This window comes from Lactuca virosa, chromosome 3, assembly GCF_052849685.1.
Source record: "Lactuca virosa cultivar CGN04683 chromosome 3, Lactuca_virosa_CGN04683_v6, whole genome shotgun sequence".
NCBI classification, from domain to species: domain Eukaryota; kingdom Viridiplantae; phylum Streptophyta; class Magnoliopsida; order Asterales; family Asteraceae; genus Lactuca; species Lactuca virosa.
In genome coordinates, this window is record NC_136428.1 from 425,833,292 (window position 1) to 425,845,316 (window position 12,025).

Below are 12,025 nucleotides of genomic sequence, written 5' to 3' on the forward strand. Positions count from 1 at the left end.
AGAGCGGTGCTTGACCTGCAGGAAGGTCAAGGCCGAGCATCAGAGGCCTCATGGTAAGGTCCCGCCGCTACCCATTCCCATGTGGAAGTGGGAGGAGATCACGATGGACTTCATTACGAAGTTTCCAAGGACGGCGAGGGGTGTGGATGCCATATGGGTGATTCTGGATAGACTGACGAAGAGTGCCCATTTCATTCCGATATCCGAAAGTATATCCGCAGAGAAGTTGGCAGATATTTACGTGCGTGAGGTGGTGGCTAGACACGGGGTGCCTGTGTCGGTAGTTTTTGACCGCGATGTTCTGTTTACATCTATGTTATGGAAGAAATTCCATGAGGATCTGGGCACTCAGCTACATTTTAGCACGGCGTACCACCCCCAGACCGACGGTCAGAGTGAAAGAACAATCCAGACACTGGAGGATATGCTACGGGCATGCGTTTTGGATTTTGGAGGAAGTTGGGATACGTATCTTTCACTGGTAGAGTTTTCGTACAATAACAGTTGCCATTCCAGTATCGACCGAGCACCATTCGAGATGTTATATGGTCGGAGGTGCCGAACCCCGGTTTGTTGGGATGAGGTTGGACACCGGGTCATGGGAAGCACTGAAGTAGTGCTCAAGACTACTGGGTTGATTCAGCAGGTGCGCGACCGGTTGCAAGTCGCGCAGAGCCGTTAGAAAAGCTATGCTGACCGATGGCGATCAGATCTTGAGTTTCAGGTGGGGGATTTCGTGTTGCTGAAGGTGTCGCCCTGGAAAGGGATCATCAGGTTTCGGAAGAGGGGTAAGTTGGGGCCTCGGTATATAGGCCCGTTCAGGATCACGGCCCGGGTGGACAAAATGGCATATCGCTTGGATCTGCCAGAGAAGCTTAGCCAGATTCACAACACATTCCATGTGTTGCAACTTCGGAAGTGTGTCACAGATGAGGCTGCGGTTATCTCGTTGGGTGATATCCAGGTGGATGAGAGCTTCAACTACATCGAGAAGCCCGTTGCCATCTTGGATAGGAAGACGAAGGTTCTTCGGAATAAGGAAGTAAAACTGGTGAAAGTGCAATGGCAGCATCGGAAGGGTTCCGAGTGGACTTGGGAACCGGAAGAGGAGATGCGAGAGCATTACCCCGATTTATTTTGGTCAGCAGACTTCGAGGACGAAGTCTAGTTCAAGTGGGGGAGACTTGTAACACCTGGTTAGGGTATTGGTGGGAAAGTTGCCAAATTAGGAAGGATTTATGCATGGACTCGGCGAGTTGGAAGGTCAACTCGTCTAGTAGGGTCATGGCATCTTGGACGCGGGTCGAAACTGACTCGGCGAGTCGGAAGGCTCGACTCGGCGAGTCAGATATGTTTAGAGAAAACCCTAGTTTCGGGGTTTGCCCCCTATATAAACATCATTATAAACCCTAGCAGCCTCCCTTAACACCATATAAGAACGTTCACGGCCGCAAACCCTCTAGTGTGTGAAGTAAGAACAATTTGGAGCTTATCTTTGAGAGTTTGGGGTGGATTCCAAGTTTGAAGAAGAAGTATCAAGGGAGAAGTGTTAGATCAAGCATCTATTTCGTGTTAGGTATCTGTCTGAGGTATTAATCTGCTACCTTAAGCTTTGATTTCTTTGTGGAGGTTATGGCCAACCTTGAGGAGATGGAAGCAAACTTAGATCTGGACCCATCACAAGGATATGATTCTAGATTTGGACCTCCTTAGGTCCCAAATATCATAAAGTTGCACCTTTTATTAAGCTTATTCCCTCTCCAAGCATGAAAACCTTGTTTGAAGGTTAGTCTTGGTGTTATGGCCATGTGAGGCCTTGCATGCACGTAAAGTTTGCAACTTTACGTGTTATCTACACTAGTAGAGGATAGATCTGAAGTTTGGGACCTTGAGTCCCACTGGAAAAGGCCGTAAACATAATGGACTAAGGGGACTCGGCGAGTCGTGCAAGAGACTCGACAAGTCGGGAGGGTTTCCTCATTCACGGCCAAGGGTTCACGGTCAAGAGTGTTCGGTTGGAGTTTACGGCCACAAACGTCAAGGAACTCGACGAGTCTCTCGGATGACTCGGCGAGTCAATGAGTTAAGCATGGAACCTGATGAGTGGCTGATTGCACTCGTCGAGTCAAGGTCAATATGGACTGTTCACCTTGACTACAGACCTAGACTTTGACCAGGTTTGACTCAAAGGAGCCTTAGGGGCTGAGTAAGATTATTTATTTGTTGGTTATAGGCAATTTGAAAGGAGCAGCGTAGGTCATACCAAAATTCAGTTGCCGGTTCAGCTTTGTGAGGTGAGTTTTCTCACGATACCCATGGGTATAAGGCACCAAGGTCGGCCCATTTTATGTTAGTTGGTTTACTTGCTATGTGGAGGTGCGATATGTATGTATGCATGATATGCGGTAGTGATAGCCTCTATGGCTAATGGTAGAGATAACCTTATGGCTAAAGGTATAGACAACCTTTATGGCTGATGGTAGAGATAGCCTTGTGGCTAACGGTAGAGATAGCTTCATAGCTAATTGACGTGTGATAGTGGTAAAGATAGTTTTTATAGCTAATGTGATATGTGGTTTGTGTGGGGTATGCTCTGGGGGACTCACTAAGCTTTCAGCTTACCGTCTGTGGATTTGTTTCAGGTACATCGGAGCCCAAGGGCAAAGGCAAGGCGTGATGATGCGGCGTGCACTCTATCTCTCTTTTCCGATATGGTTTGGGGGACACTCTGATGTTTTGAAAATAATAATGTTGTAATGTTGGTGGTTTTGAAAATAATTATTGGGATTTTCATGTTTTATGAAATATGGTTGACTAATTAAAAATGAAAATTTTCTTTGTAAAATTTGGGGTCGTTACATTCTTTTCCCTTTCTCAAAGTCATTTTTATAAAAAGGTTTTCCTTTTGAAAAATTCTATACCAATTCCTTAGTTTGAGTTCAGACACCCCCGAAAGTGTGACCGAATCCCTCAAAACAAGGCTCTTATACCAACTTGAAACATCCCAAAAATACGGTCCAAAAATTTCGTTTTGATTATTTATAAAAACCATAAATACCACTTGTCATTTCACAAAACCATATGTAATATATCTCAAGTCATCATAATAAAATATTGTATCAAAATCGTGTACCAAATATCAGAGTCTACACATCCCAGGATAAAAGCTGTGGTGTGTACCATGCAGTCATCCCGAGCTCTTCCCCTTGCTAGCGGAAGTACCTGAAACCAAAACTAAAAACTGTAAGCATGAAGCTTAGTGAGTCTCCCCAAACTACCACATACCATACACATAATCACGTAATAACATACATTGGGCCTTGCCCGCTACATCGGGCCCCGTCCGGCATCGAACTGAAGTCCGGCATCAGGCGCCGCCGGCATCGGACCAAAGTCTGGTATACATATAACATAGCAATAGGCAAATAACACATAAACATATAACATAAAAACATAAATGTTCCTTGGGCTTGCCCCGACATCGGACTGAAGCCCGGAATACATAAACAAACACAAGCAAGAATCACGAAGACATCAAACATAAAAACATTCCTTGGGCTTGCCCCGGCATCAGACCAAAGTCCGGAAACATATAACTAAATCAGGCTAACCCAGAAATGCTAACATACATAAACGGGCCGGCCTTGGTGCCTTAGACCCGTTCCTACTAGAAGAGGACTCACCTCACAAAACTGAAAAATTGAATCTCTCGGTAAGGAATCTATAACGGCTGCTTTCGCGACTCCCCGACTATCATTATCACAATTAATACTTAGTCAAAATCCAATAATCCTTCTTAGGGTAATATAACCATTTTACACCTAATCTAGTTTGGTCTATGACCTAGGCCCAAGTCCATAGCATGAAGCCCAATTCTTTATTGCTTGGCCCAAGCCTACTAACGGCCTACTTATGGCCCAATTTTCTAAATTGGGCCCAACTCGTAGAATGGACCCTTCATCAAGTCCAACAAGTGACTTAGTCTAATACCAGCCCCAAAACAATAATCCAATAGGCCCATAGTAGCATAGTCCAAGAGAATGGACCAACCTTCCTTATCCTTCTGTCCTCACGTCGTGAGCTTCCTCGTCTCACGTCGTGAGAGTCAACTCAGCTTGGGTTGACACAACGAGTCAACCCGGTTTACTCGTCTCAGGGTCTCAAACTGGGGACATCGTCGTGCTCACGTCGTGAGGCTATACCCCTCACGTCGTGAGAACTGTTCTGTAAGCATTAAGCTCTTAATCCTTTAAGACGAGCGTTGGGAATTTCCAGAATACCTTATCTAGTCTAAAAGACCATAAAAATCATATCTTTTCAGGCATGCATGTCCAATGCATGATTTAATCACTAGCTAGGTCAAAAGTTGATATAATCATAAAGATTCAAGCTTGGGGGGGCATAACTTGCACCTAAGTCCAGATCCAGGGGTTCTAATACAGCAAATGACTCAATGGTTCATAAAGTTGCTAACTTTATGAACCTCATGCTTGATAAGCCAAGATCTCATGCAAAGAAGGTAGCCAAAACCTAGATCTAGCAACCTTAAGTGAAAAGGTAGGATCTTTATACCTTACTGGAGCTCATAAGTTCAGCTAGTCCCCAAAGATGTGCTTATCTTGCCAAAATGGGTCACCACAAGAGCTTCTTCTTCTTCTTCAAAGAAAACAAAACACCATTAACACCAAAACCTCCAACAATGGCTCAAGGGGCTCAAAAGGATCAAATTTAGGGATTTCAGTGCCTTGAGAGTGAAAGAGGCTGAGGATGGACAACCCTAGCCTCCTCATTCTGTTTTATACCTAATTTTTAGGGTTTGGGGGCATCAGATCTGCCTCACGTCGTGAGGTTCGAGGACGCGGGTCAAGAGTCAACTGCCCTACTCACGACGTGACCACTATGGCTCACGTCGTGAGCCTCTTCCAAATGCAAAGACCAATATTTTATCCCTCATGATTCGGATGTTACACTCGACCTCCTTGAAAAAAATAAGGCGTAGATTCTTATGGGGAGGAGGGCATGACAAAAACAAGCTACACTGGGTGGATTGGTCCAAGGTAGTTGCAGAAAAAAGGATGGAGGTCTCGGGGTTGGGTCGTTAAAAGCTCATAATATAACTCTACTCACAAAGTGGTGGAGGAGGCTACAAAACAAAAGAGATCAACTGTGGAGAGAGGCGATAATAAGCATTCACAGCCTAAAAAAGAAACCCGTAACGTACATTGCAAGGAAAACGTCGACAGGGGTGTGGTGCAAAATATACAAGGCGATTCGCCACTTAGATGAGATTAAAATTGACCAGGACATATTATTCAAGCTGACTCCTGGATGTGATTCCAATATCCTCTTCTGTAAGGATACCTGGTGCGGTAACTCCCCTTTTCAAGATCGATTCCCAGGTCTATACAATAAAGAAAAGGTAAAATATTGCAGGCTAGAGGAGAGGATGTCAGCCTCGGGGTTTACTTGGAACTGGAAACAAGACCCAAATGATGTCGCAACCTTAATTGAGCTATGGCAATTTACTCATGTATTGGCTCTATGGAGATCCCACGTCAATCCCCCTATGGTTTCAGATTTACATTAAATTCAGACGGATCTTACTTTGTCAACACCATGCGAAGATGCATAGATGCAAAAATCAACCCCCGACATGGTTCACCTATCTTTTGGGACAAAAAGGTACCACTAAAAGTTCGATGTTGCATATGATGAGCTTCATTGTCTAAAATTCCTGTAGCAATGACATTAGCTGAAAGAGGTGTATCAATCCCCAACCAATTGTGTGAATTTTGCTACAAAGAGCATAAATCTGTCGACCACCTCTTCGTTAAATGTGATTTTGCAAAAGGGACCCGTGAGTGGATCTTCAAATGGTGTGGTATCAAAACACAAGATTTTTTTTTCATATTAAGGAGTTCATCGACTTTGCAGCATCTTGGGGGAACTGTCCAAAGAAACGAATACTCTTCAATTTACTCTGGAACATCTGGATAGCAAGAAATGACAAAGTATTTAAGGAGCTGAAAATTTCTCACACAAATGTGGCAGACAATATTATTTCCATCTCCTACTTGTGGTGCAAACATAGAAGTAAACTCGTGTGTGGGAATTGGGTGGAATGGAGCATATCACATTTCTCTCATTGTAATTCTATTATGTAACTGTCATTTTGAACCGTTATGTACTTTGCATTTTGCTCCTTAGTGTCTTGCTAAGTGTAGTTGTTTTAATTTAATATATATCTCATTTGCTGTTTAAAATTTTTTTTGTCGATGTATAATAATGAGCTTTTTCTAATTATGGGAGTTACAAATAGTCTTAAAGCTTGCTTATTTTGACTTTTAATTTTATTTTTCTTTGATGCATCCTTCTATTGAGAGGTGAATGTTGTTCTTAAAATAACGGACTAATAGACTAATGGAGAATGTGTGAGATCAAGTTGGATACACGTAAGAAGCTGAACTTTATTGTCTGATTGTGCGTGAATCCTCATTCTTTTGCACAAATTGTTTTTTATTACACGGCATATGCTTTGATGCTGATATTATAGCAACATAATCTGAATTTTATTGTAATTTAATATTATACAATGGCTATTGATAGTTTTCTCATTATTCACATTAAGAATTTTATATGTTTTTTGTTTCATAGTTGAATAACAATGTGTGTAGAAATGAATTTTATGATGTAAATTAACTTAATCAGACATCCAAAAAAATATTTTTGATCTCATGAACATTGTCTTTATAATGTGACACTTTCTCTTACTAATAATCGTGGTACTTTATCTTGCTTAAAATATAATCATGACACAGGGAGTGGAGGTCTAAAAGTTAGAATATAACACGATATGAAGGGTATGCAACCACAATATGTCAATTAATATGTCAACTAAGCATTAAATATGTCAATGAAGCAACCAAGTTAGTATAAGGTGTGATATGAACAAAACGTATATTTGGATGGGATAAACCAAAAGGCTTGTAGCCCAGCGGTATCAGGTGGTGTCTTCCCTCTTTAAAGGCCGAGGGTTCAAGTCCCATTGTGGACGTAGATGGAATAGGTGTTGTTAGCTTAGGAGTAGATTAGATTTGTCAGTTCAAAAAAAAATTTGGATGGGATATTATACGTACAAAGGCTTTACTTCTTGAGTATTTTTTGTATTGACAAAACTTGAATGATGTTTTTTGTACAAATTTGAAACTTAGTTACCTTCCTAAGATATTTTTCCAATCGTAAGGTGTAATTTGAACAAAACATGCAATTGTATGACATTTTGTGTACACCGGCCTTACTTTATTGGTATTTTTAATACCGACTATTACTAAACTTAAATAGTACTTTTTGAACAATTTTGAAACTTAATTACCTTAATAAGTCCTTAATTTATACAACTAAAAAGAAATATACTTTAAACAAAATTTTGCTCACCATTATTATAGTAAATTTTATTTTTAATTTTTTTATACCGACTATTACTACATACATGAGGTGACAGATAGGTGGTTTACCCAAAACAAACTTTTTTGTATTATTTTTAATTTTTTTTATTAACAATTATTATAGTAAATTTTATTACAAAGACTATAATTACAATAGTAAGCTTACTTTTAATATAGTGATTTACGATGTACGCATTAAACATATAATTTGGACACATTTGAATAAAAACACAAGGATCTTTTCGGACAAAAGCAGTAAAATAGATGTGTCGCTCCATGATGGAGATCGATGTTTACTGATATTTTAAATATTTCATGGGTGACACAGAAACAGAAACAGTATAATTTTCATGGGATATAATATTAAATTATTAGTACATACTTTAAAATAATTACTACAACAAAGTTGCATTCGTATTAATCAAGAACATAACAAGCCAATAACTTATATACTGCATGAACAAGAACTCTGCAGGAATACCTATTTCAAAAACAAACCCTAACAACTTTTATTTTCGTCACAAAGAGACCATCATTCTTATGATTATGAAAATAAAAAACATATAATTAGACAAACAAAAATGGGAAGTTTGTCTAAAAATCTTTCATTCTTGTCATTTTCATAAGATCAATGGTCAATTTGCAATGAAAAAACAAGAACTATAGCTTAAAATTCGTTTTGAAAAGTTATAAACTTACATTGTATAGAGAGAGATATACATACTTGAAATCCATTCTTCAAATCTTCTTCTTCATTTTGTATGATTCTTGAAATTAAACCTCAACCCCATTAGACTTTGGAAAGCTAGATTTAAGATCAATTTCAGACACATCAACGGGTACTCTTGACCACCCAAAAGAATCTTTGACCTCAGTTTTTCTTCGCATAACAAGAAATGCAATTGCCAACAAACATACTGCACCAGTCAATGATAGTAAACGACTCATTTGACCATTTGACCTGTTCTTTGACTCCAACTGGTCAACACACACTTCACCATTAAGACTCCTCCATGAATTATCCATCTTAAATATCTCTAACCCGTTTAATATACCATCAACAGCATGTGATCTGCTCAAATTTGAAGGCCCGATTTCAACTCTTATTGCATCAGAAAACTTCTCAGGGTCAACCACAAAGTCAGCATAGAAAGGTGAAGCTAGCACATAGTTTGTGAGGGTTGAAAGATCCACATTCTCATAAGCTAAATTCCCATTTAGATAGACATTGAAATATATCATTCCAAGAGAAATGCTTGCAATATCACAGAAATGTAACCTCACAAGATAGCTAAAACGCTTTTCTACAGGGAAAACCCATGTCATATTCAGTTTTGGGATTGAATCATTCAAACTAGAAACCATTCTTGCACTGTTGTACATGTTATCAGGACCAACTTCACGGCTTGCACCACCTAAATGATACTGAATTCGACCATCAAAGTGAATTTTACTGTAACTTTTTAAAGAAGCATCAGAAAGTTTCAAGAACTTATCATCAGGAACCCAATTTCTCCATAAGGAATCATTAAAAGGAGTTACTTTTACACCACCAACATTGATCCTATACATAGTCTCATATGCGTGTCTGATATTAATCCTATCATTTTGATCAGAACTCACATACTCATCAGGAATCAAATCTTTAGGAGCAGAAATCACCTCAATCGCGTTAACAAATGCAAAACTAGATCTATCTGCTGGCATAAACCTAATCACGAGCTCATCATCATCAACCCAAATAAAAAAGTCCTTAATTATAGGGTTTCCTTTTGGGGCAGCGAAATTGTGTAATAGCACGTATCCATTAGCAGAAACATGAAATTGATCATGACAAGTACCACCAATATTCTTGAAACCGAATCTATGAAAATGAATACGTACCAGGTGCGTCCCTTTTTCTTTGATTTTGAACTTGTAATCTGAGGGCTTCGTGAAAACCCTAGCAGTGTGATAAATTGGGGACAAACTGGGATCTGGGTTCGAGTTCTTTAATCCGAATGATTTCGTTGCTGAGAGTACCGCAGACGATCCGTCTTGGGTGAACGTCCGGTGGTCTAGGTCAACCACCGTGGGTTCGGTGGTGCCACAGTCGATGAGGTAGTGATCAGCGGGGGAGAAAGCGGAGACAACGGCGAGGGAAACAAGAAGAAGAGATGTAATTCGGATCGACATCGCTAGCATTTGATGATTCTGAATTGGAAATTTAATCAAAATTTGTTGAAATTTAATCGATGTGAAGAAGAAATTTGGGGTCTTGACGCGTTGTTTAGCTTCACTGTCATTACCTGTAGACTTTTTCAACTTGAGCGGTTCTTCTACGGTGGCACCTTTTTCTCCATTTTCAAGTTTGGCCACGATAGTTTCAAACTTTACAAAATAGACACGAATTATTTTCGGTTGAATAAGAATGTGTTTAATAGCTAGTTTTCTCATAAAAGATTATGATCTTCATTTTTCAACTTCTCAGATTTAAAATAATCAGTTTTTGATAAATTTTAGATAAATTTGTAAGGTGGTGATAAAGAAAACGTACTATCAAAGATCAAAAAAGGACAAATGCAATAATTGGTAACATACTTTCACTTCATTTCTTCTCTTGTCAATCAATGGACTTTAAAAGTTTATTAGTAAAACAATCATATTTTTAAAAATAGGTATATGGGTATGTCACTCCCACAAAACTAGCCAAATGAGTTTATAACTAAATTTCATATTTTATCATTAAAAGACAAAAGTACCCTCCATTTGTATATATACACAAAAAAAAATCAAGTAAAAAAATTAAAAATTACACATGTTTTACCATTAAATTTCATTTCGTTTCCTACTCCTACCAACCAAAACACGTAACAGATTACAATTTCTTCATATAGAAATTCCTTTAATAGAGTTCATTCATTCTACAAACATTCTGCAAACCAAACGCCATGTAATTATCACTTTACATTCCTCAAAACTGAATCTCATTTGGTTCCGATGCCTTCGGGTACCCTTTATACTCCAATTTCACATTTAAAGTTGCACAAACAGCCCGAAATTTCAACCTTAACAATCCCATAATATCCGTTACGTTCTCATTTTCAGGGTCCAAAATCGGATATTTTGACACCAATTCATCCATTTCTTTAATCTTTTTTTGAACACGGGTCGAGAAACATGTGGGTTGAATTTGAATCACAGAGGTCCAAACATCAATGCAACCTCTATAAAACCCTAATTCTTCACCAGTTATGAACCCGGTTTTTATTCCAACTTCATGTCCATCGTCTTTTCCTGAAGCAAAACCAGTGTTGTAGCCTTCTTGATAGCCTTCGTTTAAGTGGGTGTCTTCTAAATTTAGTGAAGGACCAAATATGTCATCAAGATCCATAATAGCAAGTGCTAATCTGTTGAATACGGTGAAATAAATGTGATTTACTCAAGGGTAAAATGGTCATTTATAGTTATTGAGTTATTCAAACGGTTTATTTGGTCAAAATAAAGAAACAATGTTTGTTCATATTGAGCAGAGCACATACGTTATTTATACAGACAGTACTAATGAAAAAGAGAAAAAAAGAAACAAGCCCTGACTTCATTTTTGATATGTTAATGGGGGTGAATTGCTGAAAATAGTAGCATACTTTACCTGGCTACTTCAAAATACAAATCAAGTTATTCACCGATAGAAGAGTATCAAACTTCACATGATCTATTGTAATCAAAATCAGAATTATAGAATGGGTAATTAAATAAGGCTTAAGCATTTCAACAAACACTTGTTAGGCATCATCACCATACAATCTGTTGTCATTTGTCAACCATCGCAGCAACAAGCCCTCAAAAAATTACCCACGATCAGAACAGAAAAAACTAAGATACTATTGCATCTAACAGATTTACAATCAAAGTACATACCAATTTTTTCAATCTAACAGATTCAAGTAAACCTTTTTAATCTAACAGATTCCAAAAAGACCCAGCAATCAGAACGTATGATCCACAATCAATAACATTATTCCGAAATAATCCTAGCAATCAGAAAGTGCGATTCCATTTGATAGATTGACAGTCGATTTTTTCAGAACGGAGAAAACTAAAAGATGTGAAACTGAGGAGGGAACCGTACCTGTAAACTTTGTATTGAGCTTGGGACCGTAAATGTTTTGTAAGCAAATGGAAGAACCAGACGATTGACGATTGCCTGGATCGATGGCAGCGACGAAGACGAGACGAAAGAGAGAGGGTGGAACTGGAATGGATGAAGCAGTGAGAGGCGTAGAGATGGAGAAGGGTATTATTGTTATTTCTTTCGGAAGCTATTCTGATTTCCTAAACCCTTTTTTCAACATATTGTTTTCGAAAAAGCAATAAATCAATAAAGAAAAGGAAAGAATTTCATATATACCCCTTTTAAATTTTAAAATATCATACTTATCCAGTTTAATTTTTCAATATCATATTTACTTTTTATAAACCTTTAAAATATCATATTTGCCCAAATCATTTTTTATAATGTTTTTAATATTTTATAATCATTTTTTATACCGTAGAACTATTATAATAATTAAAAATTTTAACCATATTTTCCTTACGTC

At 38.4% G+C, this 12,025-nt stretch overlaps 2 protein-coding genes across 2 annotated transcripts; both read right to left on the bottom strand.

Annotated features, from left to right (window-relative positions):
* Positions 1–8,219: 8,219 nt before the first annotated feature.
* On the bottom strand, positions 8,220–9,881 carry LOC145165059 (receptor-like kinase). The gene has a single exon (XM_079083694.1). It carries the CDS (start codon positions 9,879–9,881, stop codon positions 8,220–8,222), a length of 1,662 nt encoding a protein of 553 aa, XP_078939820.1.
* Positions 9,882–10,200: 319 nt separating this feature from the next.
* Positions 10,201–11,756, bottom strand: LOC145167848 (uncharacterized). The gene is made up of 2 exons (XM_079087106.1): positions 11,557–11,756; positions 10,201–10,834 (listed from the first exon to the last, which is right to left on the bottom strand). Exon 2 carries the CDS (start codon positions 10,816–10,818, stop codon positions 10,399–10,401), a length of 420 nt encoding a protein of 139 aa, XP_078943232.1. The 5' UTR covers positions 10,819–10,834; positions 11,557–11,756; the 3' UTR covers positions 10,201–10,398.
* Positions 11,757–12,025: the final 269 nt, after the last annotated feature.

Coding starts and splice junctions, on each gene's coding strand:
- LOC145167848 (XM_079087106.1), bottom strand. CDS start 10,818: ATGGATCTTGATGACATATTTGGTCCTTCACTAAATTTAGAAGACACC.
- LOC145165059 (XM_079083694.1), bottom strand. CDS start 9,881: ATGAGAAAACTAGCTATTAAACACATTCTTATTCAACCGAAAATAATT.